At 43.2% G+C, this 26,167-nt stretch overlaps 1 protein-coding gene and 1 long non-coding RNA gene across 6 annotated transcripts; both read right to left on the bottom strand.

Moving 5' to 3' along the window:
* Positions 1–991: 991 nt before the first annotated feature.
* On the bottom strand, positions 992–6,449 carry LOC116564768. The gene is made up of 3 exons (XR_004275076.1): positions 4,880–6,449; positions 3,260–3,611; positions 992–1,092 (listed from the first exon to the last, which is right to left on the bottom strand). It is a non-coding gene; the product is annotated as an uncharacterized LOC116564768 (long non-coding RNA).
* A 5,081-nt stretch (positions 6,450–11,530) lies between these two features.
* ZNF852 (zinc finger protein 852) lies at positions 11,531–23,942 on the bottom strand. 5 transcript variants are annotated; one of them, XM_032298085.1, is made up of 4 exons: positions 23,830–23,942; positions 16,720–16,811; positions 16,292–16,417; positions 11,531–13,752 (listed from the first exon to the last, which is right to left on the bottom strand). In XM_032298085.1, exons 3-4 carry the CDS (start codon positions 16,323–16,325, stop codon positions 12,299–12,301), a joined length of 1,488 nt encoding a protein of 495 aa, XP_032153976.1. In that variant the 5' UTR covers positions 16,326–16,417; positions 16,720–16,811; positions 23,830–23,942; the 3' UTR covers positions 11,531–12,298. The 5 variants fall into 5 exon arrangements, with proteins under 5 accessions (XP_032153976.1, XP_032153981.1, XP_032153977.1 ...); XM_032298090.1 differs by having other exon boundaries at positions 11,531–13,749; XM_032298086.1 differs by lacking the exon at positions 23,830–23,942 and adding an exon at positions 22,724–22,875.
* Positions 23,943–26,167: the final 2,225 nt, after the last annotated feature.

Genomic DNA, 26,167 nt, shown 5'->3' with positions numbered 1-26,167 from the left:
GGGATGTACTTTTACTGGATGTTTCCCAATGTGATAGGTGGTTAGCACTGATAGCACATTTAGTGTGATCAAAAAGATCAACCAGATTGGCTTCAATGGCACTTGTAAAGTTTGGGGAGCAGCCACTGGGACTGCAGCTCTGAATTTAAGTCCTATACAGCTTCTTGAATCTCAAAGTTCTGCTAACACCTGATTTCTCTGAGTGCCATGGCACGCACTCGAGCCTATAACCATGAGGTTTCTTCACTTTTCTGATAGGAGGCATATTCTTGCTGGCTATACTTCCTGAACACTGTACTCTTTTAAATTCGGGCCATTTACTTGGTAAAAGCCCTAGGTAAGATTCTTCAATTTTCATGTGCATATGAATACAAATCACTTGGGATCTGGCTGAACTGTAGATTCAAATTCAGGAGGTCTGGGGAGGGATCAACAAATATTTTTAACAAACTCGCAGGTGTACCCATGTTGCAGTTCCTGGACCACACTTGGAGCAGCAAAGGACAGTGCATGCAAATCAGTGGTTCTTAACTTTGCTGCAGATTAGAATCCTTCTTAGAGCTTTTAAAAAGTCCATACCTCATATAAATTTAATCCAAATCTTTGTGGGTGAGACACTAACAAGCCCAGATTTTAAAATCCCCAGATGATTCCAACATTTGAGAACCTGGGAGTAGATAATTATTCCTTTACCCTGATTCCCTGCTACATGTAAAAAGCACATACTAAAGGATTTTATGTTCATTTGCTTCTTTGTTTTGGAATTTAAAGTGCATCAGGATTCTGCCTTTCAAATAGAAGATGGAAATTTCCCCCTTAATTTTTTTTCCTCTTATTTTGAAATAGGGAAGAAAAAATTGGGGTGCTGGGATGGGGATCAGGAATGTGACTTGAGAAAAGAGACAAGATGTTAAAACTGAGAATCGGCTGTGGGCAAACAAATTGGCAGGTAGGATTTTCACCCCTTTTCTGGCCTCAAACTCAACTCCTCTGTAGTTTGGGGGAGGGGGATTGAAATATTAGGATGAAAATAAAATACAGCAATGTATCTGAGCATGGTGATACTGTGATCCACTGGAATAGTGTTCTCTCCTAGAAAAAAAAACATAAAACAAATATTTAAACAGTTAAATTATGTGTAATTATGGCCATTCGAAATATATTACATGTTAGGTCCCCCAAACATGGCAGCACTACTGCCAAGCTATTATGAACTCTGTAACTGACATGTATGCCTTCAGATGGCTTCCTGGTAGTAGAAGGTCTGAAGCAACGGGAAAACCACAAGAAAAACAATGGGATCCTGCTTCAGGATTGATTGATTCAAGATTGATTGATCAATCTTCTGAGTCAACGACGACGAACTCCAAGCTGTAACTTTCCACTTGCTACCCCAGCCTATGAAACCTGCTCTGCCCCACACCTCCATGCTGATTCCCTCTTTGGACTCAGCCCACTTGCACCCGAGTGAATAAACAGCCTTGTTGCTCACACAAAGCCCGTTTAGGTTGTCTCTTCAATTGGATGTGTGCTTAACATTTTGGTGCCGAAACCCAGGATAGGGAAACTCCTCAGAGAGATCTGTCCCCTACCCCTGCTCTCCCTCCTTGAAGAGCCTTCCCATGTCTTCAGTACCTCAGACTGGCCTGTAGAACCCCTTTGTCTTCGGATTGGGTAAGCTGAAATACTCTAGCTTGGCTGTGATGAATACATTTTGAACAATCCTGCCAACTCCATTTTGCCCACCGTAAGCTATGTAGGGCATTCTGTTCCGAGAGCTTGTGGTTTGAGACACCTGGCATCTTTGTAACCAATTTTCTGAGAAACAGGGCCCACTGGCCCATACATCCTGTACCTGCAACTGTGTAACTGCCTACCCCACATCCTGAGTAAAAAACAACTTTAAATAGAATTTTGTTGTTAGGCACTTCCCCCTTCCCCTAATCTGCTCCTTCTGCTTCTGTAATAATCTGTTTACCTCCCCCAACTTTAAATAGAATTTTGTTATTAGGCACCTACCCCCTTTCCCTAACCTGCTCCTTCTGCTTCTGTAATAATCTGCTTACCACCCCCTGACCCTAAACTGATATAATAATGCTGACTGCCCTTTGTTCTGGGCCGAGAGGTTTGAGCTCCAGCTGACTACTGGATGCCAGCCATTAAAAGTGGACTCTCAACAAACTCAGAGCATGGTGCTTCTGTTTAAACTTGCTCTGGTGTAACAAAGCAATCTCCATTTGTTTTCAAACCTTTCCTTTCTGAAATAGAGACAGATGTTCTGAAATACACTTTCTGAAATAGAGACAAATATTCTGAAATAGGGTCCCTCCTACTCGTGTATCAAAAATCCAACATTAGTCATGGACTTTTCTCGGGAAGACAGTCTTCCCTTGGTGTCTGGTCAACAGCAGGGATGCCTGCCTTGGCCATTCACCAGCTGTACAGCCAAAGGACCCCAGCTGAGGACGCCCGCTGAGGAACCTAGTGGTTGCTCTCCTCCTTGGCTCTATCTTCTCCTCAAACTCCTCTCCTTTATCATGGGCAACCTTCCGCCCTCCATCCCTCCCTCTTCTCTCCTCGCCTGTGTCCTCAAAAACCTGAAACCCCTTCAACTTTCATCTAATCTGAAGTCTAAATGTCTTTTTATTCTGTAATACAACCTGGCCCCAATATAAATTAGACAATCATTCCCAGTGGCCAGATAATGGCATTTTCAATTTTTCTATTTTGTGGGACTTAGACAATTTTTGTCATAAAATGGGCAAAAGGTCTGAGGTGCCATACGTCCAAGCATTTTTTACACTTCAGTCCCTGCTCCCTGCCTGAACTGTTCCCAATGCGACTCATTCCAAATTCTCCTCCTCTCCTTTCCTTCTACTCCTTCACACCCTGCCGCTGACACTGAATCCTCCTTGTTCATCAGTCCTGATCTTTTTCCTCCCAGCCTGTCTGAACCAGGTCCTAATCCTCCCCCAGAGCCTAACTCTTCTGTCCACAACCTGCCTCCTTATGCCCCTCCTATCACCACCTTACCTCATATCCGATCTGGCTTACAATTTAGTCCCTCGGCTAATTTCCCCACCCATGTCCAACAATTTCCCCTTCAAGCAGTGGCTGAAGCCAAAGGAACAGTCTGGGTACACATCCCTTTCTCTGTGTCTGACCTTGCCCAAATCAGTCAGCGCCTAGGCTCTTTCCCATCAGACCCCATCAAATATATACAAGAGTTTCAATACTTAACCCAGTCTTATAATCTCACCTGGAGTGACTTAAATGTCATCCTCACTTCTACTCTCACTCCTGAAAAATGGGAGCAGGTTTGGACCCTGGCTCAGTCTCATGCTGAAGATTGCCAGTGTCTTGAGCCTGACCTTCAGGAAGGTGCCAGAGCAGTCCCCTGTGAAGACCCTCCATGGGACTATGAGGCAGGGTCCCCTGGTATAGTCAGGCGAGACTACATGATTTCTTGTCTTGTTGAGGAGATTCAGCAGGCTGCATATAAAGCCATCAACTATGACAACTAAAAGAGACCACTCAAAACAAGGTTGAGAATCCAGCTCAGTTTATGGCCCGTCTAGCTTCCACTCTCAGGTGATACACAGCATTAAACCCTGAAGGACAAGAAGAACACCTTATTCTTAACATGCATTTTATCACTCAATCAGCCCCTGACACAAGAATAAAGCTCCAAAAGTTAGAATCTGGCCCTCAAACCCCACAACAGGACCTAATTAACCTTGCCTTCAAGGTGTTCATTAATAGGGAAGAGGCTGTCCAGTGGCAGCACATCTCAGAACTACAGATCCTTGCCTCTGCCGTAAGACAAACCCCTGCTGCTCCACCAGCCCAAAAGAACTTCAGAATGTCCAGATCACAACGTCCAGCCGCCCCTCCATGACCTTATTTCAAGTGTCAGAAAAATGACCACTAGGCCAAGGAATGCCCATAGCCCGAGATTAGTCCTAAGTGGTGCCCCATCTGTGCAGGCTCCCACTGGAAGTTGGACTGCCTGACTCACATCACCATTCCCAGAGCTCCTGGAGCTCAAACCCAAGGCTGCCTGGCTGACTCCTTCCCAGATTTCCTCAGCCTGGTGGCTAAAGACTGATGCTGCCCAAACATCTCAGAGGCCCCTTAGATCATCACGGACACCAAGCTTCAGGTAACTCTTATGGTGGAACGTAAGTCCATCCCCTTCTTAATACGGAGGCCACCCACTCCACGCTGCCTTCTTTTCAAGGACCTGCCTCCTTGGCCTCCATAACAGTTGTAGGAATTAATGACAAGGCTTCCAGGCCTGTCAAAACTCCCCAAGTCTGGTGTCAATTAGGCCAGCACTCCTTTCCACATCCTTTCCTAATCATCCTCACCTGACCAGTTCCCCCTTAGGCCATGAATATCTTAACAAGACTGTGCCTCTGTAACTATTCCTGGACTACGCCACACTTCATTGCCGCCCTCCTTCCTGAACCCATACCTCCCTCAACAGCTCCCCTTACGTCATCCCACCTTAACCCTAAGGTATGAAATACCACCTCCCCATCCCTTGCTACAGGCTACTTGCCCCTCATCATCCCTTTAAAACCTAACCACCCCTATCCTGCCCAGCATCAATATCCCATCCTTGCACAAGCCTTAAAAGGCCTAAAACCTGCTAATACTCGCTTGCTGCCACATGGTCTTTGCAATTCTCCCACCTCAGCTTCCTGAGTAGCTGGGACTACAAGCATGCAGCACTGCGCCCAGCTGGGGATTACGTTTTAACAAGTGTTTTGGAGGCAACAAAACCACTCAATCCATAGCAAGATGGATGCCCACAGCAGACCATTAGCGTTTTATCAGCTTTGAGTTTCACAAATCCCTCAGTAAGCCAACTCACCATCAGCCAAAACATCTTTGAACCATGGGGTGCACACAGCTAAGGGAACATCCCCTATGGGTTGTTCAGCCTGCTCTGGCAAGACAGTTACTTCATGGAGTTGGCAGACCCCCCTGGGATCCCAATCAGGCTCCATCTTATACGTAACATTTTCATTTAATGATGGTAGTTGGCTGAACTTGTTGTGTTTTATTAGTAGGATTAGTGAGCACTGTGAAAAAAAAATAAAATCAGATAAAGTTAAGAAAAAATTAAAAGTTTATTGTTCAAACAAGAAGTACAGACCACAATCTAGAAGACTCAAATCAAGTGGTAAGAAACTCATCTTACAAGCATTTACAACACAGTTTATAATGCATAAAGGGGGGAATATTTTGACCTTTTTATAATTGGCTGTTACACATTCTTTTTAGGGAAAGTTGACCTGTTTAAGCTTATTGTTTTATAGATGATTGGTTTAATTTCAGTGAATCATGCTGACAAGGATGTAAAGCTTACATGTCGCATTTCATTTATGATTAGAGAACAGCATTTCAGGGAAATCAGAATGATTTGTTTTGGTTACACAGTTGCAGGTGGTCAGCCTTGGGGTATTTCTAAACTGTAGTTTCCGTTTTTATTTTTCTTTAACAATACCTGCATGAGATGGGCAGCTCAGGTCTTAAGGTCACATACAGTGCTTTAGTGGTCAAGCGTTCTGTTTCCATTAGAACCCAATAGCAGGCTAGCAGCTGCCATTCAAAGGGAATATATATGGCAAAAATCTTGGGCAATTTATATGGCCAAAACCCAAGGGCCTGGTGCACCCTGATAGCAGCCTCTTGTTGCCACAGTCTCCAATCTGTATGGATAGGAGTCAGTGAGACCCACAGTTCCATGGGCCTACATTAATGGCAAGCCCATGTTAATGCATGATAGGCCCCTAGAGTCTGCTGTTGTTGAGGGCACCATTCAGAGGTGGCTGTGTTGTGGGTAATTTTAACTAAAGGAAGCCAACTAATACTCAAATATGATACATGTTGTCTCCAATAGCCAAACAGACCTACTAGCTATTGAGCTTCTTTCTTGTAGGTGGGGACTGCCAACAATTCTTGACTTTATCAGGAATACTCCCCTAGTTACTGGACCAGGTAGCTCCAGGGACTGCACTTTTGGGCAAGTCCCTAGATCTTATCAGGGCTGACAACTCAGCCTGCATGTGTCATATTACCTATGACCTTATGTATGGAGTGGTCAACTTGTTTCATAGGCTGACAATGAGCATGTTAATATAGTAGATGACAAATACTTTTAGAAGTAACTGGACATGTTGCAGGTCAGGAGAATAGAAGTATTGCTATGGACTGAACTGTATCCCCAAAATTTGTATGTTGAAGCCCTTAGCTTCGATATTATTGTTTCTAAAGTCTTAAAGACAGGAATGAGGATGGCTGTGAATGTCTACCATTCCAAACAAGAAAAGAATGACTCTTCTCTTGGCTATTTAGAGATCATCAGGGATACTGCCTCAGTTTCCACAGGCCAGATGGTCTCCAACAAAAGCCATGGGGGAGTGAACCCTTCCTGGCAGATCTGTAGAGTCAGGACCACCACCCAGGGTGTCCTGGAGAGGACGGTATAGGACCAAAGAGGATTATTCATGAGCCTAAGATCTCATGAAATTTGTCTTGATAAATTTTAGACTTGCATGGGACCATCATTAACCTCCCCCAGGCTGGAGTGCAATATGATCACACTCACTGTAGCCTCAAACTCCCATGATCAAGCCACCATGCCTGGCTAATTATTTTTATAGAAATGAGATCTCCCTTTGTTGCCCAGGCTGGTCTCAAACTCCTGGACTCAAGCAATCCTCTCACATCAGCCTCCCAAAGTGCTGGGATTAAAGGCATGAGCCATCACACCCAGCCTCATCATCCTTTTCTTCCTTCCAATTTCTCACTTTTGGAATTTTAATACCTGATCTATGCCTATCCCATCATTGTATTTTGGAAGCACATAACTTGTCTGGTTTCACAAGTTCATTGCTAGAGACAAATTTTGCCTCAGGATAAATTATACCTTGGGTCTCACCCATATCTGATTTAGATATTTAGATGAGATTTTGGATTTTAAATGTTAGTTGATACTAGAATGAGTTAAAACTTTGGAGGCTGTTAGGATGGAATGAATTTACTTTGCATGTAAGGACATGAAGAGAGTGGCTAGGAGTGGAATATTATGGAATGAATATTTATGATGAAGCCCTAACCCCAAATGTTATGATATTTGGGGGTGAGGGCCTTTGGAAAATAACTAGGATTGGAGTAGGTCATGAGAATGGGGTCCTCATTCTCACTAATGCCCTTAAAAGATGTCAAAGAAGCACCAGTGCTCTTGCTCCCTGAAATTTGAGGACACAGGAAAAAGGGGGCCATCTGCAAACCAGGAAGAGAGCCTTCACCAGTATTCAACTATTCTGGCATCTTGATGTTGAACTTTAAAGCCTACAGAACTGTCAGGAATAAATGTCTGTTGTTTAAGCCATCCTCTATGGTATTTTGTTATAACAGCTCAAACTGACTAAAACAGTTGCGAAAGATATATCCCTCCCAATCCCCTCACCCAAAGAATCAGGCCCAGTTACTGTAAGCAAGCCTTTAAGGAACAATTCCCATGTTATACGAACTCTTCGTAGTAATAAAAGAGAAACAAAACTTTTTCAAAATTATTTTACAAAGCTAGCAAAGCATTACCAAATTGAATCTACTTCTGTACTTAATAAAAACTCACTATAAGGCCAGGCACGGTGGCTCACGCCTGTAATCCCAGCACTTTGGGAGGCCGAGGCAGGTGGATCACGAGGTCAGTTCAAGACCAGCCTGACCAACATGGTGAAGCCCATCTCTACTAAGAATACAAAAATTAGCCAGGTATGGTGGTGTGCACTGTAATACCAGCTACTAAGGAGGCTGAGGGAGGAGAATTGCTTGAACCTGGGAGGCGGAGGTTACAGTGAGCCGAGATTGTGCCACGTGTACTCCAGCCTGGGTGACAGAGTGAAACTCTGTCTCAAAAAAAAAAAACCCAAAAAACAAAAAACAAACAAAACTCACTATGAACAAACTGATTTTACTTGAAAAGTACAAGGAAATTGCAAATATTTGCAAACTTGTCAAGAAAATGAATTACAAAAAGAAAAAAAGAACATAATTTATAAAATTACAACAATGTATTTTTAAAACTAGATAGATTACAGCAACTAATCCTAATAAAAACTTTGTATAGGCCAGGCACTGTGGCTCACACCTGTATTCCCAGTACTTAGGGAAGCTGAGGCAGGATGATTACTTGAGGCCAGGACCACAAGACCAGCCTGAGCAAAAGAGCAAGACCCCCATCTGTACAAAAAATAAAAATAAAAACAAAAACTTAGGTGCAGTGGTGCATGCCTGTATTTCTAACTATAGGGTAGGTTGAGGCAGGAGGATCCCTTGAGCCCAGGAGTTCAAGGTTGAGGTGAGCTATGGTCACATCACTACACTCCAGCCTGAGCAACAGAGGAAGACTTTGTCTCTAAAACAAAAACAAAACAAAACAACAACAAAAAAAACCCCAAAACTCTTAAGTATAATAATAATTGGGAAACCATGCACTATGCCCAGCATTGTTACCTTACACATAGTAAATAATGTAGACCTCACAACCCTATGAGGTAGCTCTATTTTATAGATGGAGGAACCAAGATACAAGGAAACTAAGTGATTTGCCTAGGCTCACACACCTAACAAAGTGGTGGACTCTGGATTTGAACCTAGGGCACTGGGAACAAAATCTGTGCTCTTAACCACTAAACTACACAGCTTCTTGTAGAAATAAGATTAGAAGGAAACTTCCTAAATACAGCAGAACATCAAAATCCAACAATGCACCATATGAAATTTCGAAATACTAAAAACATTCTCCCAAGAATTAAGCGAAAGACATCTACTCTTCCCCATTTTTCGAAGTTCTTGCTAATGCACAACATGTGACATCAAAAGACAAATCATTATTTATTATAACCTTAAAAAGCTAGAAAATGACTCTAACAAACTATTAAACCTAAAAATAATTTATCAATATAACTGGATCCAGATAAAATTTGTTTAAATCAATAAAGTTTATACTAGCAATGACCAATAGAAATTGAAGTATGGCTTTCAAATGCAGCCAATTTTCCTCCATCCAAGAGCCTGAGGCTTTTTCAGGATTCACTTGTACTGAGCACCTACACCAGATGGGTGGTAGTGAGTTAATATAGTTAGGAATGGTGCACATTCCCACACTCCAGAGGCTTAGTATGGTAGGGAATGAGCAGACAAGAACAAGAAGGTAAAATTGCAGCATCCAACAGGCAGGATGGTTCTTCTGAAGACATGACTGGCAATCCAACACAGGGCAGGGAACCAGAAATGTGCAACTCATGTGCTCATATAGTGAGGCTCTTCCCTAAAATCTGGGTGCTCCCAAAATAAGACACTTAAAGAGGAAAAAGTCGTATCTGCATATCTTTTAAAATAAAATGGAAACAAATGAAAAAAAAAAAGCTGAAAACACTTAAAATACATATTTACAAATGGCAAAATCCCATTTGTGTCATGAGTTCAGTTTTGTTGTTGTTGTTGTTTTTGAGACAGAGTCTTGCTCTGTTGCTCAGCCTGGAGTGCAGTGGTGTGATCTCATCTCACTGCAACCTCTGCCTCCCAGGTTCAAGTGATTCTCTTGCCTCAGCCTCCTGAGTAGCTAGGACTACAGGTGTGCACCACCACACCCACCTAATTTTTGTATTTTTAGTAGAGACAGGGTTTTGCCATATTGGCCAGGTTGGTCAAACTCCTGGCCTCAAGTGATCTGCCTACCTTGGCCTCCAAAAATGCTGGGATTACAGGCATGAGCCACTGTGCCCAGCCAAGTTCAGTAATTTCTAAAGACCCTGAAAAACTTTAGGCCCCCAGTAATCCTTTCTAACTTTGTCTGAGATATCTCCCCCAGAATCACATTTAATTCTGATTTTCTTGATCCTCAACATTTTTACCTTTCTTCTGCACTGTCTGAAACATGCACCACAGCTACAAAATCACCCCTCCAGGTTACATGCCTGACATTGCCCCTCTAGCCTCTCCTCCACCTTTGCCATTCTGCGGATCCTGTAAGCCTGTTAAGAAGTCCGAGATGGAAAGAGAAGGGGGTGAACATTAGAGCCAAAGGTCCACCAGCACTGGGCCATGATTGCAAGGGTGGAAGGAAAAGTGGTTCAAGCTCATGGACTGACACATGACTGCAGAAAGAAAGAAAGTACTCTGAGAATTATTTCTTGGTGCTTATGTCTTTGCAGAGTGGAAGATGGTCTGGAAGATAATTAAGGCACAGTTTTCATCTTGAAATTAAGATAGCAGTTATAGTGAGACAGGACTAGATAATATGGAAAATAGATTAGTTTGATACTACTGTTTTACCAAAAACCTCATTACTGTGAATTCTAATCATCCAGGAATACTGCTAGCTGAAATTTTCAATCATCTGTATCACAGCAATGAAAGTCAAGTCTTCTGGCAGTAAACTGACTGTAAGTTTTTTGTTTGTTTTTTGTTTTTGAGATGCAGTCTCACTCTGTCACCCAGGCTGGAGTACAGTGGCACAATCTCAGCTCAATGCAACCTCTGCTTCCCAGGTGCAAGTGATTCTCATGCCTCAGCCTCCTGAGTAGCTGGGATTACAGGCACACACCACCACACCCAGCTAATTTTTGTGTTTTTAGTAAAGACGGGGTTTCACCATGTTGGCCGGGCTGGTGTCAAACTCCTGACATCAAGTGATCCACCCGCCTCGACTTCACAAAGTGCTGGGATTACAGGTGAGCCATTGCACCCAGCCGCCTATAAGTTTTATTTAGGAAGCAGGATGCAGTCAGATAGTTCAGAATTAGAGTAAGTATGCAGGTCAAAGTATGTTATCAGTAGGATGTCACGGCCCAACCCAATACCTAGATAAACAGACACTAATTCACACACAAATCCATTAGCTCCTTAAGGCTGAAGTACCACTAGTAAGACTTCCAGGGCTTTAAGTAGAAGATATCAATGAGCCTTTATATGTAACATACTATGATGAGATGCCACTTCCTTCTTTAGAAGCTTCTACTCCAGTGGATGTGATATGAGGGAGAGGGGAGACTATGCCTACGTTAATGATGATGCAATTTGAATTTTAAAACTTATTTAAGAACTAGCATACTCAAGCTATTATGTATATACTAAAAGAAATAGATACCATACCTGATCTCAGGAGCTTACAAGCTGGTATGAAAGTATACACATATGTGGTCGGGTGCAGTGGCTCATGCCTGTAATCCCAGCATCTGGGAGGCCGAGGTGGGCAGATCACCTGAGGTCGGGAGTTCGAGACCAGCGTGACCAACAAGGAGAACTCCCATCTCTACTAAAAAAACAAAAAACAAAAAATTAGCTGGACATGCCTATAATCCCAGCTACTTGGGAAGCTGAGGCAGGAGAACCGCTTGAACCCAAGAGGCAGGGGTTGCAGTGAGCTGAGATTGTGCCATTGCACTCAAGCCTGGACAACAAGAACAAGACTCTGACAGAAAAGAAAGAAAAAGAAAAAGAAAGAAAAAGAAAAGGAAAGGAAAGGAAAGAAAAGAAAAGAGAAAAGAAAAGAAAAGGTCTACACATACACAACTATATGTGAGTATACTTTGGATATATGTGATACGCATATCACATTGTAAGTTGAGAACAATTTACAAAACATTTAACAGTTATACATTGTAGTAGCAGCTAATTTAAAGCATTAAGGCCAAATCAATGGAAGTATAAAAGAAACAACTATCTGAAGAAGAAAGTCTTTCAGAGATGGTATAAATCTTGAATATTGTGAAAGAAGTAATTAGCAAACAAAAAGTTTCCTAGCCAGAAAACATAAAAATGATGACAGGATGTAGCTTACAGTACAAATTTTAAAAGTAGCTGTGGAAGGAGACAGCAAGGAGCAGGGATGAATAATATAGTAGACTGACTTAAAAAATGACTTTACGTAAATGGTTCAGTGGAGGAACTGCAATAAAATAAAGATAATATAACTGCTGTTCTTGAGAAATGCAGAATCTGATTGTGGAATGCATACTAACAAGATGGATTTTTAAATATTTTTTTAAGAGAAAGAAGGAAACCCACAAGCAAATGACATATGTAATCCTTAATTTCCTACTACTAAGTAAGGATCAGGCTAAGTTACACCTACTGTCCCACCTTAGTGACCCAAGGAAAAGCAAGTAGGGTATGGTCTACTGTGATGTGGTCTTCAGAGACCAAGATGAGCATCCTTCTTATAAAGAAAGCTTAACTCAAAACGTCCTTGCTCTCTGTCTCAGAGAACCATGCCTTAAGAAGATGACCAACCCACCCCTGAGGGCTTCTCTCCAGTATGAGTTCGCTGGTGATGATTAAAAGTGGAACGCTGACTAAAGGCCTTCCCACACTCAATACATTCATAAGGTTTCTCTCTGGTGTGAACTCTTTGGTGCACGGTAAGCTGTGAGCTGTCACTAAAAGCTTTCCCACAACCATTGCATTTATAGGGTTTTTCCCCAGTATGGGTTCTCTGATGTACCGTAAGACTAGAATTATAACTGAAGACCTTCCCACACTCATTACATTCATAGGGTTTTTCACCAGTGTGAGTTCTCTGGTGTATAATGAGGTATGAGTTTTGATTGAAGGATTTTCCACACTCATTGCATTTATAGGGCTTTTCACCGGTGTGAAGTCTCTGGTGCCGAACAAGGCATTTACTCAGACTGAATGCCTTACCACACTCACTACATTTAAATGGTTTTTCTCCAGTATGAATTCGCTCATGGTCAATGAGCTGAGAGATCTGATTGAAGGCTTTCCCACATTCACTACATTTGTATGGCTTTTCCCCAGTGTGGAGGCTCTGATGTCGAATAAGACATTTACTCCGACTGAAGGCTTTGCCACATTCACTACACTCATAAGGCTTCTCCCCACTGTGGGTTCTCTGATGGTCAATGAGATTTCTATTGGAACAGAACGTTCTCCCACACTCATTACATTTGTAAGGTTTCTTACCAGTGTGCAGAACCTGATGTCGAACAAGATTCTTACTCCGACTAAAGGCTGCCCCACATTCCTTACACTCATAAGGTTTCTCCCCAGTATGGATTCTCTGGTGGTCAAAGAGTTTGGAGCTCTGATTAAAAGCTTTTGCACATTCATTACATTTATAGGGTTTCTCCCCATTATGGAGTCTCTGGTGTTGAATGAGATGGGAGCTGTGCCTATAGGCCTTTCCACACTCGCTGCATTCATAGGGTTTTTCCCCCGTGTGGGTTCTGAGATGAACAATGAGCTGAGAGGTCTGCCTGAAGGTCTTCCCACACTCGTTACACTCATAGGGTTTCTCTCCAGTATGGATTCTCTGATGACCAATGAGGTGTGAACTCCAATAAAAAGCTTTGCCACATTCATCACACTGATAGGATTTTTGTCCCTTTAAAACTCCTTCATGTTCAGGAGGACTGGAAGATAGATGTGGATGTTCCCCAACTTCCTTATATTCCTCATATCTGTCTTTTATGGATTTTTTCTTATCCTCATCTGTTATTTCCAAGAAATCATTTTCTAGTCTGCTCCTTTCTTCATTTGAGGTTTGTCCTTCTAACTCTTTCAAAGTATCTTCAGAAACATCTCCAGTCTCTGTTCCCCCAGGAACCACCCCAAAGAGTCCCCCTGATGTCCTATTAGATGACTCTGATCCTTTAAAAATTTCCTGCTTCAGAGTCAACTCCGAACACTCCATCATGTTCCTACCTGCTGCCAAAAGAAATAAGAAAACTTTTACTCATTTCTTTTCCTGTTAAAGAGACAGAATCATAAAGAGCTTATACACCTGAAAAAAAGTCACATTATGGTTAAGAAATGAGAAGACACATTGAGAACAAGGGCAAAATAAGAAATAGAGCAATTGGATCTTCAGGATAGAAAAACAAGGAAAAAAAAGATGGTCAGTGGAGGAGGGTGGAAAAAAGATATTGAGCCAGCACAGCCAAGTCAGAAGGGCCAGTGGAAAGCAACAGACTAGATTGCAAAGCATGCTGTGATCTTACAGAAGTCACTCTCATGCTATGTCTCTTTAGCAAAATGGTGAACTTCGAGTTGCTTTCCAACCATGACATTCTATGGTTCTGTGGTTCTCAGAAAACATGTTGGAAGAAGGAAGACTGGCAAATACCTCAGGTCAAATAGAAGAAAGAGACAAGGAAAAGATGGGAATGAACTGAGAAATTTCTACTATGAGGGTATGATTAGGAAAGTGTACAAAAACAAGAGATCTGGTATGAAAGGACAGTACAAAGATTTGGAGAAGCTATCGGTTCAGAAAAGCTGGACAGCAGTATTGAAGGAGACAGCAGAGTTCTAAAAGTGGGGATGCCACTGGCCCTCAGAGCACTGGCCTGATAGGAGCCAGCTGTGTACTCCCAGCAAAAATAACAGGGATATCAATAATTTGAAATGTAAATTATGGCCGGGCACGGTGGCTCACACCTATAATCCCAGCATTTTCGGAGGCTGTGGCAGGCGGATCACCTGAAGTCAGGAGTTCAAGACCAGCCTAACCAACATGGTGAAACCCCATCTCTACTAAAAGTACAAAAATTAGCTGGGTGTGGTGGCCTGTAATCCCAGCTACTCAGGAGGCTGAGACAGGAGAGTCACTTGAACCCGGGAGGCAGAGGTTGCAGTGAGCCAAGATCACGCCACTGCACTCCACCCTAGGCAACAAAGAGCGAAACCCCATCTAAAAAAAAAAAAAGAAAAAGAAATATAAATTAAAATATGACAGGCCGGGTGCAGTGGCTTATGCCTGTAATCCTAGCACTTTGGGAGGCCGAGGTGGGCAGATCACAAGGTCAAGAGATCAAAACCATCCTGGCCAACATGGTGAAACGCTGTCTCTACTAAAAATACAAAAATTAGCTGGGCGTGGTGGTGCATGCCTGTAATCCCAGCTACTCGGAAGGCTGAGGCAGGAGAATTGCTTGAACCCAGGAGGCGGAGGTTGCAGTGAGCCGAGATCGCACCATTGCACTCCAGCCTGGTGACAGTGCAAGACTCTGTCTCAAAAAAAAAAAAAAAAGTCTTTTATTCTTTGGAATATAAAGTAACTTAACAGGTAAATATTCGCCTCTGGAATTCTGAATAAAAAATCTGGGAGAAGGCAGAGTAATCGTGGCCATGGAAAAACACCAAAATGTGGGTTCCTTTCAATCACATCTGAATCAGGGCCATAACCATCATACCAGTTAGCCTATGGAAAGCTAAAGCTATCTGGGTCAATGATTCCTAAGCCCACCCTTTCCATAGTTGTCTACTGCCCTTAATGTGTCAATCACAGCACATGCCCTGCCAAGAAGCCCTTCCAGGAGATTGCTCTGCTCCAGTCTTCGCAGAGGGGAACACTTAGGCAGCCATGCTTTGTGGCAAGTGATCCTGAACATCCATGATGAGCCACAGGTGATTGCACCAGCACCAGGTACAAGGCTCAAGGGCAGCTTATCTATAGGTTGGTCTTCAGCCTCTGCTGTGGCCTGGACCAAAGCTCTGCCCCAATGAGATGATGGATAATGGCTATAGCAATGGGAATCCGTCTCTAAGGAAATTTGGAACTGGAGATAGGGCAAAATTAAGGCAATTATGAGTAGCAACGGAATCTGAAGTGATGCATGGAGAGAAGCCAAACCATTAGGAGACAAAGCAAGCAACAAATATAAAGGGACAGGAAGTACAATTAGGAGAGAGCTATGAAAAGGACAAAAGATTCACAGTGAAGAAAATGGGCAGCAGGAGGAAGACAAGCAGAGAGAAAACAAATAGACATACATTGTGAGCAGCTGCTTTATATTCACACCAGAACACAGGCATCAACATCCATTTGCTTTTGCTGCTCTGGCTCTCAGGCTGCCCTGTGTCAAGGCACTGCTTCCCACAGTCTGGTCTAGCTGATCAGTTTATTCTGGGTTCCCATTCCTTTAAGCCTACGATTCACAGCTCCTTACTTACAGTAACTTGAGCTGCTCTCTCTTCCTTACAACTAAAAACAATCTACCTAAACCACCAATATCAATCAATAATGAGGTGAAGAGAATGCTGATTATTGTTCATGCTGAGTGATGGGTGCAGAGAGGGTCCCTATTCAAGTGGTCTCAGGCAGCTCCACACATACTGACTCTAACATAATTCACTTTATCTATGTTTGGAAATTTTCATAGTAAAAAGTTTAAAAAGACAAGGAATATAACAAAGAGAATGTGCAGCATGTAGACTCTAAGTGACTAGGAAACAGAATCATTACCCAAGGAGGCCATGCTGTGGTCATTTTCTGGCATCACGTTCTAGTGCATTGCTCTCTGGCTGAGTGCGGGACATTTCATTTCTTCTGAGTATAGTCCACAAACAGGTCCTCAAACACCACAGTATCCTGAAACGACAAGCTCCAATCACTCAAGAACATTCACAGCCTGAAGGGAAGAGTCATCAGGCACAGAGAGGGCACAGAGTATGGGCTCTTTATGGGCAAAAGTGTGGGAGAGAGGAGCTGAGATGATACCTCAGAAAGGACAAGTCCAGGGCAAGACAGAATCCATTACCTTCAGGGAAGCAATGAGGCAGGAGAGACACGGGAACAGTCTTAGATGGGGCAGAGTCCTGGTGGTGAGACCTCTAGCCATTCCCGGACCAGAGTCTTGGGGATGTGGTAAAAACACAAAGAACCAAGCTCACCTGGGGCCTGACCATCCGAAGTACAGTTGCCCCTGCTTGGTCTCCTGAGTTTCCCACTTGAGGAAGGGTAGGAACTGGAGAAGCAGGTTGAGCTGAGGGAGGAAAGAAAGCTATGAGTGGGACAAGCCCTGCTTGCAGCTCCCATAAGATTTATGTTCCCAATAAGAACCCAGGCACCTCACACACACTGACTCTTACCATCCTCCATAATAAGCCCTTATCCCAAGTGTGCTGTGAATTTGCCCTGGAGGGCATAGTACAAGGTCCCAGGTCAAGCTGAGAACTGGGTGTTCCTCCAAGTCCCCACTCTCTTCAACCTTTTTCAAGGAAGCTATTCTGGCCACACTCTCTCCCATGGCTTCTCTAGCACAAGCCAGCCCTGATTTTCCCCTCACAGCTGTGGTTTCTCATGCCCTGGTTCCTCTTCCTGCTCCTGTACTCTCATTACGGACACTCCTTGCAACTCAGGCCCCAGTGCTTCCTTGTTCTTTCCGTCAGCAATCTCACCAACTCTCATCACTTTAATCCTGCTCTCACAGTTCTTACTTCTCTCCCAGACCCCTACCACACGCTTCCTGCTGTCTAATGGGATGTTTCACTTGGGTGTCATGCAACACCTTAAGTTCAGTGTTTAAAATGTATGTTCTGACTATCTTCCTCTCTGGATTTCCCAAGTTATATCAATTAGTTCACACATTGGCCAAAACATTTTAATTCTGTCTTCTTCAAACACAGGTCCTATGAATATTCCCAACACTGATCTACAGATTCGACCCAATCCCTAACTGATTCCCAGAGGGCATCTTTTTAGAAGTCAAAAGCTGATCCTAAAATTTATGTTAAAATTCAAGAGATCCATACAGTCACAATTCTTCTCAAAAAGGAAGGGTAAGTTGAAGGACTCAAACTTCTCAATTTCAAAACTTCCTATAGAACAACAGTCTTCAAGTTAATGTATTCCTGGCATAAGAACAGGCATATAGTTCAATGGATTAGAATTAAGAGTCCAGAAATAAACTGTTATATCTATAGTAATTATTTTAAATTGGTGCCAAGATCATTCAAAGTGGAAAGAATAATCTTTTCAACACATGGTGCTGAGACAACTGGGTATCATCTATATGCAAAAGAATGAAGATGGTGCTCTACCTCACTCTATCTATAAAAATTACTTCTAAAAGATCAAAGACCTACATATAAGAACTAAAACTCACTGGGCGCTGTGACTCACACCTATAATCCCAGCACTTTGGGAGGCTGAGGCGGCTGAATCACCTGAGGTCAGGAGTTAGAGACCAGCCTGGCCAAAATGGTGAAACCCCATCTCTACTAAAAATACAAAAAATTAGCTGGGTGTGGTGGTAGGCACCTGTAATCCCAGCTACTTGGGAGGCTGAGGCAGGAGAATTGCTTGAACCCAGGAGGCGGAGGTGGCAGTGAGCGGAGATCCTGCCATTGCACTCCAGCCTGGGCAACAGAGTGAGATTCTGTTAAATAAAAAAAAAACACCAACAACAACTAAAACTCTAGGTATATGTCTTTGTGACATTCCATTTAGCAATGGATTCTTGCCACATGCACACCAAAATCATATGAAACATGGAAAAAATAAATAAATTGGACTTTATCAAAAGGAAAACCTCTAGTGCGTAAAAGAAAATAAGAAGAAGGTAAAAAGGCATCTACAGACTGGAAGAAAACATTGGCAAATCATATATCTGATAAAGACTTGTATCTGGAATATATAAAGAATAAATATATTTATATTCTTCATATAGAGAGAATATATATTTATATTCTTTATATATTACAACTCAATAATAAAAAGAAAAAAAAATAACAAATTTTAAAATGGGGCCAGGGCACTCACGCCTGTAATCCCAGCACTTTGAGAGGCCGAGGCAGGCAGATCACCTGAGGTCAGGAGTTTGAGACCAGCCTGGCCAACATGGCAAAACCCCATCTCTACTAATAATACAAAAACTAGCCAGGTATGGTAGCAGACACCTGTAGTCCCAGCTACTTAGGAGGCTGAGGCAATAGAATCACTTGAACCTATGAGGTGAAGGTTGCGGTGAGCTGAGATCATGCCACTGCACTCCAGCCTGGTGATGACAGAATGAGACTCCAACTCAAAAATAAAAATAAAAATGGACAAAGGGTCTGAATTGACATTTCTCCAAAGAAAGTGTTAAAATGTCTATTAAGTACACAGGATAGTCATCAGGGAATGCAGATTAACAGAGCAATAAGATAGTACTTCACACCCAGTAAGGTGGCTAGAATGAAAATCCGACAATAACAAGCAATCATGGGAGGCTGAGATGAGTAGATTGCTTGAGCCCAGGAGCTCAAGACCAGTCTAGGCAACAATGCAAAACCCTATCTCTACAAAAAATACAAAAAATTAGCCAGGCCTGGTGGCACACGCCTCTGGTCCCAGCTACCCAAGAGGCTGAGGTGGGAAGATCGCCTGGGCCCGGGAGGTTGAGGCTACAGTAAGCTGAGATCACACCACTGCACTCCAGCCTGAGGGACAGAGCAAGATCCTGTCTCAAAAAAAAAAAAAAAAAAAAAAAATCAGTGAGAATATGTAGATATTGAAACTTTATCTACTGCTGATAGAAATGTAAATTGATGCATACACATATGAAAACAGTCTGACAGTTCCTCACAAAGTTAAACATACATTTACTAATTGACCTAGCAATTCTGCTCCTACATATATACCCAAGATAAAAGAAAATAGGCCAGGTGCGTGGCTCATGCCTGCAATCCCAGCAATTTGGGAGGCCGAGGTGGGCAGATCGCAAGGTCAGGAGTTTTGAAACCAGCCTGACAAACATGGTGAAACCCTGTCTCTACTAAAAACACAAAAATTAGCTGGGCATGGTGGTATACACCTGTAATCCCAGTCACTTGGGAGGCTAAGGCAGCAGAATTGCTTGAACCCAAAAGGCGGAGGTTGCAGTGAGCTGAGACCATGCCACTGCACTCCAGCCTGGGCAACAGAGCGAGACTCAAGTCTCAAAAGAAAAAAAAAAAAAAACAGATGTCCATGCAAAAACTCGTACACAAATATTCATAGCAGCATTATACGTAACAGTAAAAGGGAAGAAACAACCTAGGTATTCATCTAGCTTTTCACATTTATTGGCATAAAGCTATTTACAGTATTGGTATTCTCTTTAAATTAAATAACTATATCTCCTTTTTGTGCACACTCTTAACAATCCAGGAATAATGACATCCTTAAACTGACATGCAGAATAGACCAAAGAAATCTACAACAGACCTGACACTAAATGGTAAAGACATAAAAAGCTTTGCAATTAAAAATGGGAACAATCATACAGTGTAATCCTAGACAATACAATTAGACAAGAAAAAAATATGCAGAAAACTGTTAGACAAGAAATATGCAAAGCAAATATACTCAAGAATGATATGAAAAATCACCTAAAAAATTAAACAGAATGAACCAAAAAACAGAATATGATGGGACATTAAGGAGATTGAATATATATTCAACACATATTCAATAACTTTCCAACACAATAGCAACAACCAATCAGAAAATGAATTAATACAATAGCAACAAAAATATAAAGTACTCAGAAATAATGGTAATAAAAAATGTACAAGACCTTAGTGGAGGAATAGAAAACTCTGCCAAAAGACATAACAGATACACATTTTGTATGAGAAAACACACTTCTTCAAAGTCAACAAAATCTCAGCTAACCACAGTGTAACTTTTCTTAGAGCTTGATAAGTATATTCTAAAATCCAAATGAATGAGTAAAATAGGAAAACTTTTTCTATGTAGAAAGTTTTGTTCTACCAGACAATAAGGCTTAATATAAAGCTGTAGTACCTAAAACAGCATATATTACTGAAGAAACATGCAAACCATAGATAAAAGTACAGAATCCTGACACAGGCTTATACATATATATGTTTTGGTTTTTTGTTTCTATGGAGATGGAGTCTTGCTCTGTTACCCAGGCTGTGCAGTGGTGTGATCTTCATCCACTGCAACCTCCACCTCCTGGGTTCAAGTGATTCTCCAGCCTCAGCCTCCTAAGTAGCTGGGATTACAGGCATGCATCACCATACCCAGAAAATTTTATGTTTGAGGTATGACAGAGATTGTATCACCACAGTGTTACCTAAAAACAAAACAAAACAAAAAAAAGGGGGTTCATTCACCTGGTGAGTAATGACTGTGAGAACGCAAGTTTTGATCAATAGGAGTTTTATTACTTGGTGTAAGGAGAACACTGGCAGTATTTTTCAAAGCAGTATCTCTGCAAGAAAAAGTAATAGGAGAGCTTTATGGGTCAATGGAGAGGGGAGAGGCTACATCATCACATGTATGAGGGGTTCCACAGGTGCAGACGCATAAGTCATTATGCCAGTACATAGGTCACGTGTTATGTAGCTACTCCCCAGGTGGAGACTTTAGCATGGTAATGAGAAAAGTTCACTCAGGTTCATCTATAAGTTGCTGGGGTCTGTCAGGAGCTGGGTTTTGTTTTTGTTTGAGATGCCTCCCAAACTGCTGGGATTACAGGCGTGAGCCACCATGCCTAGCCAGGAGGTAGTTTTAACTAACTAGGTGACTGCAATCCACACAGGGTTTAGGAAGAAATAGGCTGCAGGGCAGGAAGCTGTAAAACAGGCTGATTGCTCATGTAGATTAAATTACTACAATCCCTGGAGGCCCAGTCTACTTACAGCAGCACGATCTTCTTTTAAAGAGCCCCAGAACCTGTAAAATTAACCTGTGCCAGCAGCTGTGCTTGCTTACAGAGACAAAGGCCAGATATCAGTAACCACAAATAAGAGAACTTAGCTCAGCAGTACTACCCAGGCCTGAGTCCTTGCTTCATTACCATATTAAAATCTCCTCCTAGGCCAGGCTCACACCTGTAATCCCGGCACTCTGGGAGGCCTGGGATTACAGGCCTGAGGTCAGGAGTTCAAGACCAGCCTGGCCAACATGGTGAAACCCCGTCTCTACTGAAAATATAAAAATCAGCCAGGCATGGTAGCACGCACCTGTAGTCCCAGATACTTGGGAGGCTGACGCAGGAGAATTGCTTGAACCCTGGAGGCAGAGGTTGCAGTGAGCCAAGATTGCGTCACTGCACTCCAGCATGGGCGACAGAGCAACACTCTGTCTCAAATAAATAAATAAATAAATATTAAAAATAAAAATAAAAATCTCCACCTAGAAGGTAGACATACACTTTGCTAGGCACATATAGTACTGGGTACAAAAGAAAGAACGAGACTGAGCACGCTCCAGTTCTTCTCATTGGGCCACCTCTTTCCAGGAATCCCTACCCTACTACATGTCCTAAGAGATCTTAAAAAACCCCCTTCACCACACCCATAGGAAGGTGCTTTGAGCATGAGCTTCCCTTCTCCATTCCTTCATCGACAAAGTTTCTGCTCTGCTTAATGGAACCTGGTCTCATTTTATTGGCATGAACACTACCAGGCAGGTAAAGGACCCCCTGAAGTCAAATAACTATGCTTGAGAATTGGTAACAGTAGCATTACAAGTCAGTGGGAAAGAGTAAACTAGTCAATGCATTGTGTTGGGACAACCAGCTAGGCAAATAAAAATAGCAAATAAAATCACATAAAAAATAAATTCTAGTTAAAGAAACTTAAAAGATAAAAAAAAAATCCATAAAGACCCTAAGAACCCTGGTGTAAGCAAGAATTTCTTAAGACAACAAAATGAAAAGAGTGAATATATTTGAACACATCAATATGAAAAAACCTCTGTCCAAAAGAAAAGAAAAACAAAAGAACACCAAACACAAACCACTAATAGAAGTGGAAATGTAATAGCCAACAGGAAGGATAGTTTGAAAGTCCACAGTAAAACTAAAAAGACACATTCCTTATGCTACAGAAATTAATATGACTAAATAAAAGTAGGATTTTTATAAGATCAAATACCATACAGCACCTAAAAGGAACATACTAAATCCTTATGCATCCCCATGATGTTTCATTATTCACCAGGTGGTCAGGCTGTGCAGCCAAGATTAAGAGGCCATCCAAGGAAGGAACAGCACATGGTTTAAGGTCTCTGAGAACAGACGCCAACCACATCAGGCCTCAAGAGGTAGTGTTTACAGAAAGAAGAGAGAAACAGAGCACAAGATCCAGCCTCCTGCAATGCAAAGATCCCCCACAGCCAGCAGATCCACTCCACAGCCAACAGGGCTGGTGTGATGCACACACCCCACTTAAGTTAGAAAGATCTCAATCCACCTTCCCCACTCCCATGGGGTCTGAAATACAGAAAGCTGAGAGAATGAATGAAGAGATTAAATATAACGAAGGAGTACACATGAAGTCTGAAACAGTGAACGGCACAAGGCATTAAACGCAGCCCAGGCTGTGAGGGCTCCAACTCTGCAAGGAAATGTTCCAGGCTCAAAGGTCACTCTTACATTCTTAACTTGGCAATGGGCTCTTTAAAACAAAAACAAACAAACAAAAAGACATTAAAAATTGTCAATTCTTATCTCCCAGTTTGGATAGTCCTTCTTTCATTAATTTAACAAATACCCACTAGGAGCACCTACCATGTCCCACACTCTAAGGTAACAGTAGTTAATTAAGCAGACAAAAAGCACTCCCCTGGCAAGGGGCTTATGGGAAGATCAACAAATATATGTCATGTTAGACCGCGACAGGTGCTACGAAATGAAATAACACAAGAAAAAGGGAACACTCTATGCCAGATGTTTTAAATGTCAGGAGACCCGGAGACTAAGATTTCCGGACCGTGGCTACTTTCACTTTTCTTCCACTTTCCCGTGTTATCTAATTGTTTCTAACAAAAACGCTTTATTCGCATAATTGGGTGAAAAGATAAAGCCGGAAGAAACCAGGACTCTTCCAGATTCTCGGTCCTGAACCCTCGGGGGCGAAGAGGTACGCCCTCAAAGCGGCGGGGGCGGGATCCACGGCCAGACCCCCGCCCCGGGTGCAGCTTCCAGGCCGGGCCTCGCCCTCCACTCTCGCCCACCCAGCCGCCCCACACCCCACCCTCACCCCGCGCCCCACCGGACCGCTCACCGACTCCCGCCGCCGAGAGACAATCGGTACCTAAGCCGCCACGGCGGCCGGCAAACCCACGCAACCTCCTGGCGGCCCCAGTAGCGCACGCGCGTCACCGCCCCAGGGCCTTCGCGGCCTCTCTAGGAAACTGGGAGGGCCAACGTCTCAGCTGCTCCCTGGCCCCTGGGCGGCGGGCGGCTGCGCTTGTACAACATCCCTCACCTCCTGGCGCTGGTCACTTCCTTTCCACGCTCGGATGCCCAGGCGCGCTCCAGACCTCTATCGGCTTTAGCCTATTTTCCTGCATCCCTCCCATCGGGTCTGCGGGGCTGCCTTGGAGGCCTCTCTCTCCCTTCAGGAAAGAAAGGGATCCAAAGCGAGGGATGAAAATTGGGGCAGCGGCAGGGCACGGTGGCTCACGCCTGTAATCCAGCCTCTGCCAACATGATGAAACCCCGTTTCTACTAAAAATACAAAAATTGGCTGGGTGTGGTAGCACGAGCCTGTTATCCCAGCTACTTGGGAGACTGACGCAGGACAATCGCCTGAATCTGGGAGGTGGAGGGTGCAATGAGCCGAGACAGTTCCACTGCCCTCCAGCCTGGCAGACAGAACGAGACTCTATCTCAATCAATCAGTCAATCAATGAAAGAAATAGAGCCAGCAACTCCCCAAAAATCAAACTCTTGAATGGGGAAGTTCCCAAACAAGGCAATAAACCTAGCACAGGCTGTGAGAGCTCTTTATCTCCTTTTAAGTAAATGCCACAAGCCCAGGGCACAGTTTTGCAACTGTTCAAGGGTCATCCTGCTGCACATGACTGACTGCTTTTCCCAACACCAAGACACTCAACTGCCCACTCTGGATGGAGCTACAGCTTTGTGGTGAAAACAGATAATAAGAAATTACACAAATACCTTAATGTCAAATGGTAACAAACACGATGTTGAAATGTAACAGTTATTTAATTGAGAGAGACTGATCATAATTCGTGTGTTTTTCTGGTACACCTCCTACTTTTGGTAGCTCACAACACACTGGCTGACATGCATTGATTTTAGAGTCAGTAACTGGAATAGCCACTGAATTCAAATCCTTTGGTCTTTTCACTATGGTGATTCATAAAAGCTCTCCTGTTCCACGTCTGGTAGAGGAAGAGTTGGGAATAGCATGGCTCCTAGCTGGGATCCCAGAAGTTAGGGGTAGGGGATTGTGGGCAGGGTAGTGAGGAGGGCAAGGTTCCAAGGAAAACTAAAATCCCTGCTCAGGAATGGTTACCACCTGGGAAAGCAGGAATGATCCAGTGCATCAAGGCCCAGAGTGTACTCAAAGAACAACACGTTAGGATGAGGGTCAAAACTCAGACCAAAAAGTCAGAGCATTTGCTGGGCAGGGTGGTGTGCGCCTGTAGTCCCAGGTACTCTGGAGGCAGAGGTAAAAGGATCGCTTGAGCTGGGGAGGCTGAGGCTACAGTGAGCTATGGATTGGGCCACTGTACTCCAGCTTGGGTGACAGTGCCAGATGGAAGGAAGGAAGAGAAGAGGGGAGGGAGGGAGGGAGGGAATGAAAGGGAGTGAAAGAGAGAGAGCAAGAGAGAGCTAAAGCAGGCTGCTTCTTGGGCTACCACCTGGAGAGGCTGTATGACATTATGAGTTGGAGAAGCAGGTACAAAGTACTAAAAAGTTCTATAAAACTAATTAAGAGCTTGTGACAGAACAGTGGGTTTTCAAAGGTGGGAATGAGAAAAACAAACAATAGAAAAAAATAGATTGGTTAACATCGGGTTACTTTTCTTTTAAGGGTTAAAGCAGAGTGGGGCCTTCCTTATGCTGACTTGGGTTAACTAGGCTCTTTCTGAATGGTTGCTATGAATCTTCTTTTGCAGGAAAAACTGGTCTGTTTGGGGATTCACATACTTCTGTAAAATTTCAGTTTAATTATGTGGCGTTTAGCATTAGGGATTCCTTCATTTATTTATTTATTTAAGATGGAGTTTCGCTGTTGTTGCCCAGGCTGGAGTGCAGTGGAGCCATCTCGGCTCACTGCAACCTCCGCCTCCCAGGTTTAAGCGATTCTCTTGTCACTGCTCTCTGAGTAGCTGGAATGACAGGCGCACGCCACACCAGGCTAATTTTTTGTATTTTTAGTAGAGACAGGGTTTCACCATGTTGGTCAGGCTGGTTTCTAACTCCTGACCTCAGGTGATCTGCTGGCCTAAGCCTCCCAGAATGCTGGGATTATAGGCATGAGCCACAGTGCCCAGCTTATTTATTTATTATTGAGACAAGGTCTGGCTCTATCGCCCAGGTGGGAGTGCAGTGAGTGGTATGATCTCAGCTCACTGCAACCCCTGCCT

This window comes from Sapajus apella, unplaced genomic scaffold (genome assembly GCF_009761245.1).
Source record: "Sapajus apella isolate SASKATOON/1434 unplaced genomic scaffold, GSC_monkey_1.0 scaffold38, whole genome shotgun sequence".
NCBI classification, from domain to species: Eukaryota; Metazoa; Chordata; class Mammalia; order Primates; family Cebidae; genus Sapajus; species Sapajus apella.
The sequence above is the reverse complement of the archived record's forward strand: the minus strand, read 5'-3'. Positions and strand labels throughout refer to the sequence as shown.

What these genes read in the sequence shown, in the direction of transcription:
- ZNF852 (XM_032298085.1), bottom strand. Translation starts at nt 16,325, where the DNA reads ATGCCAGAAAATGACCACAGCATGGCCTCCTTGG. An exon ending in CCACAGCATGGCCTCCTTGG is followed by an intron (nt 13,753 to 16,291) that starts GTAATGATTCTG and finishes TTCTTTTGGCAG; the next exon opens with CAGGTAGGAACATGATGGAG.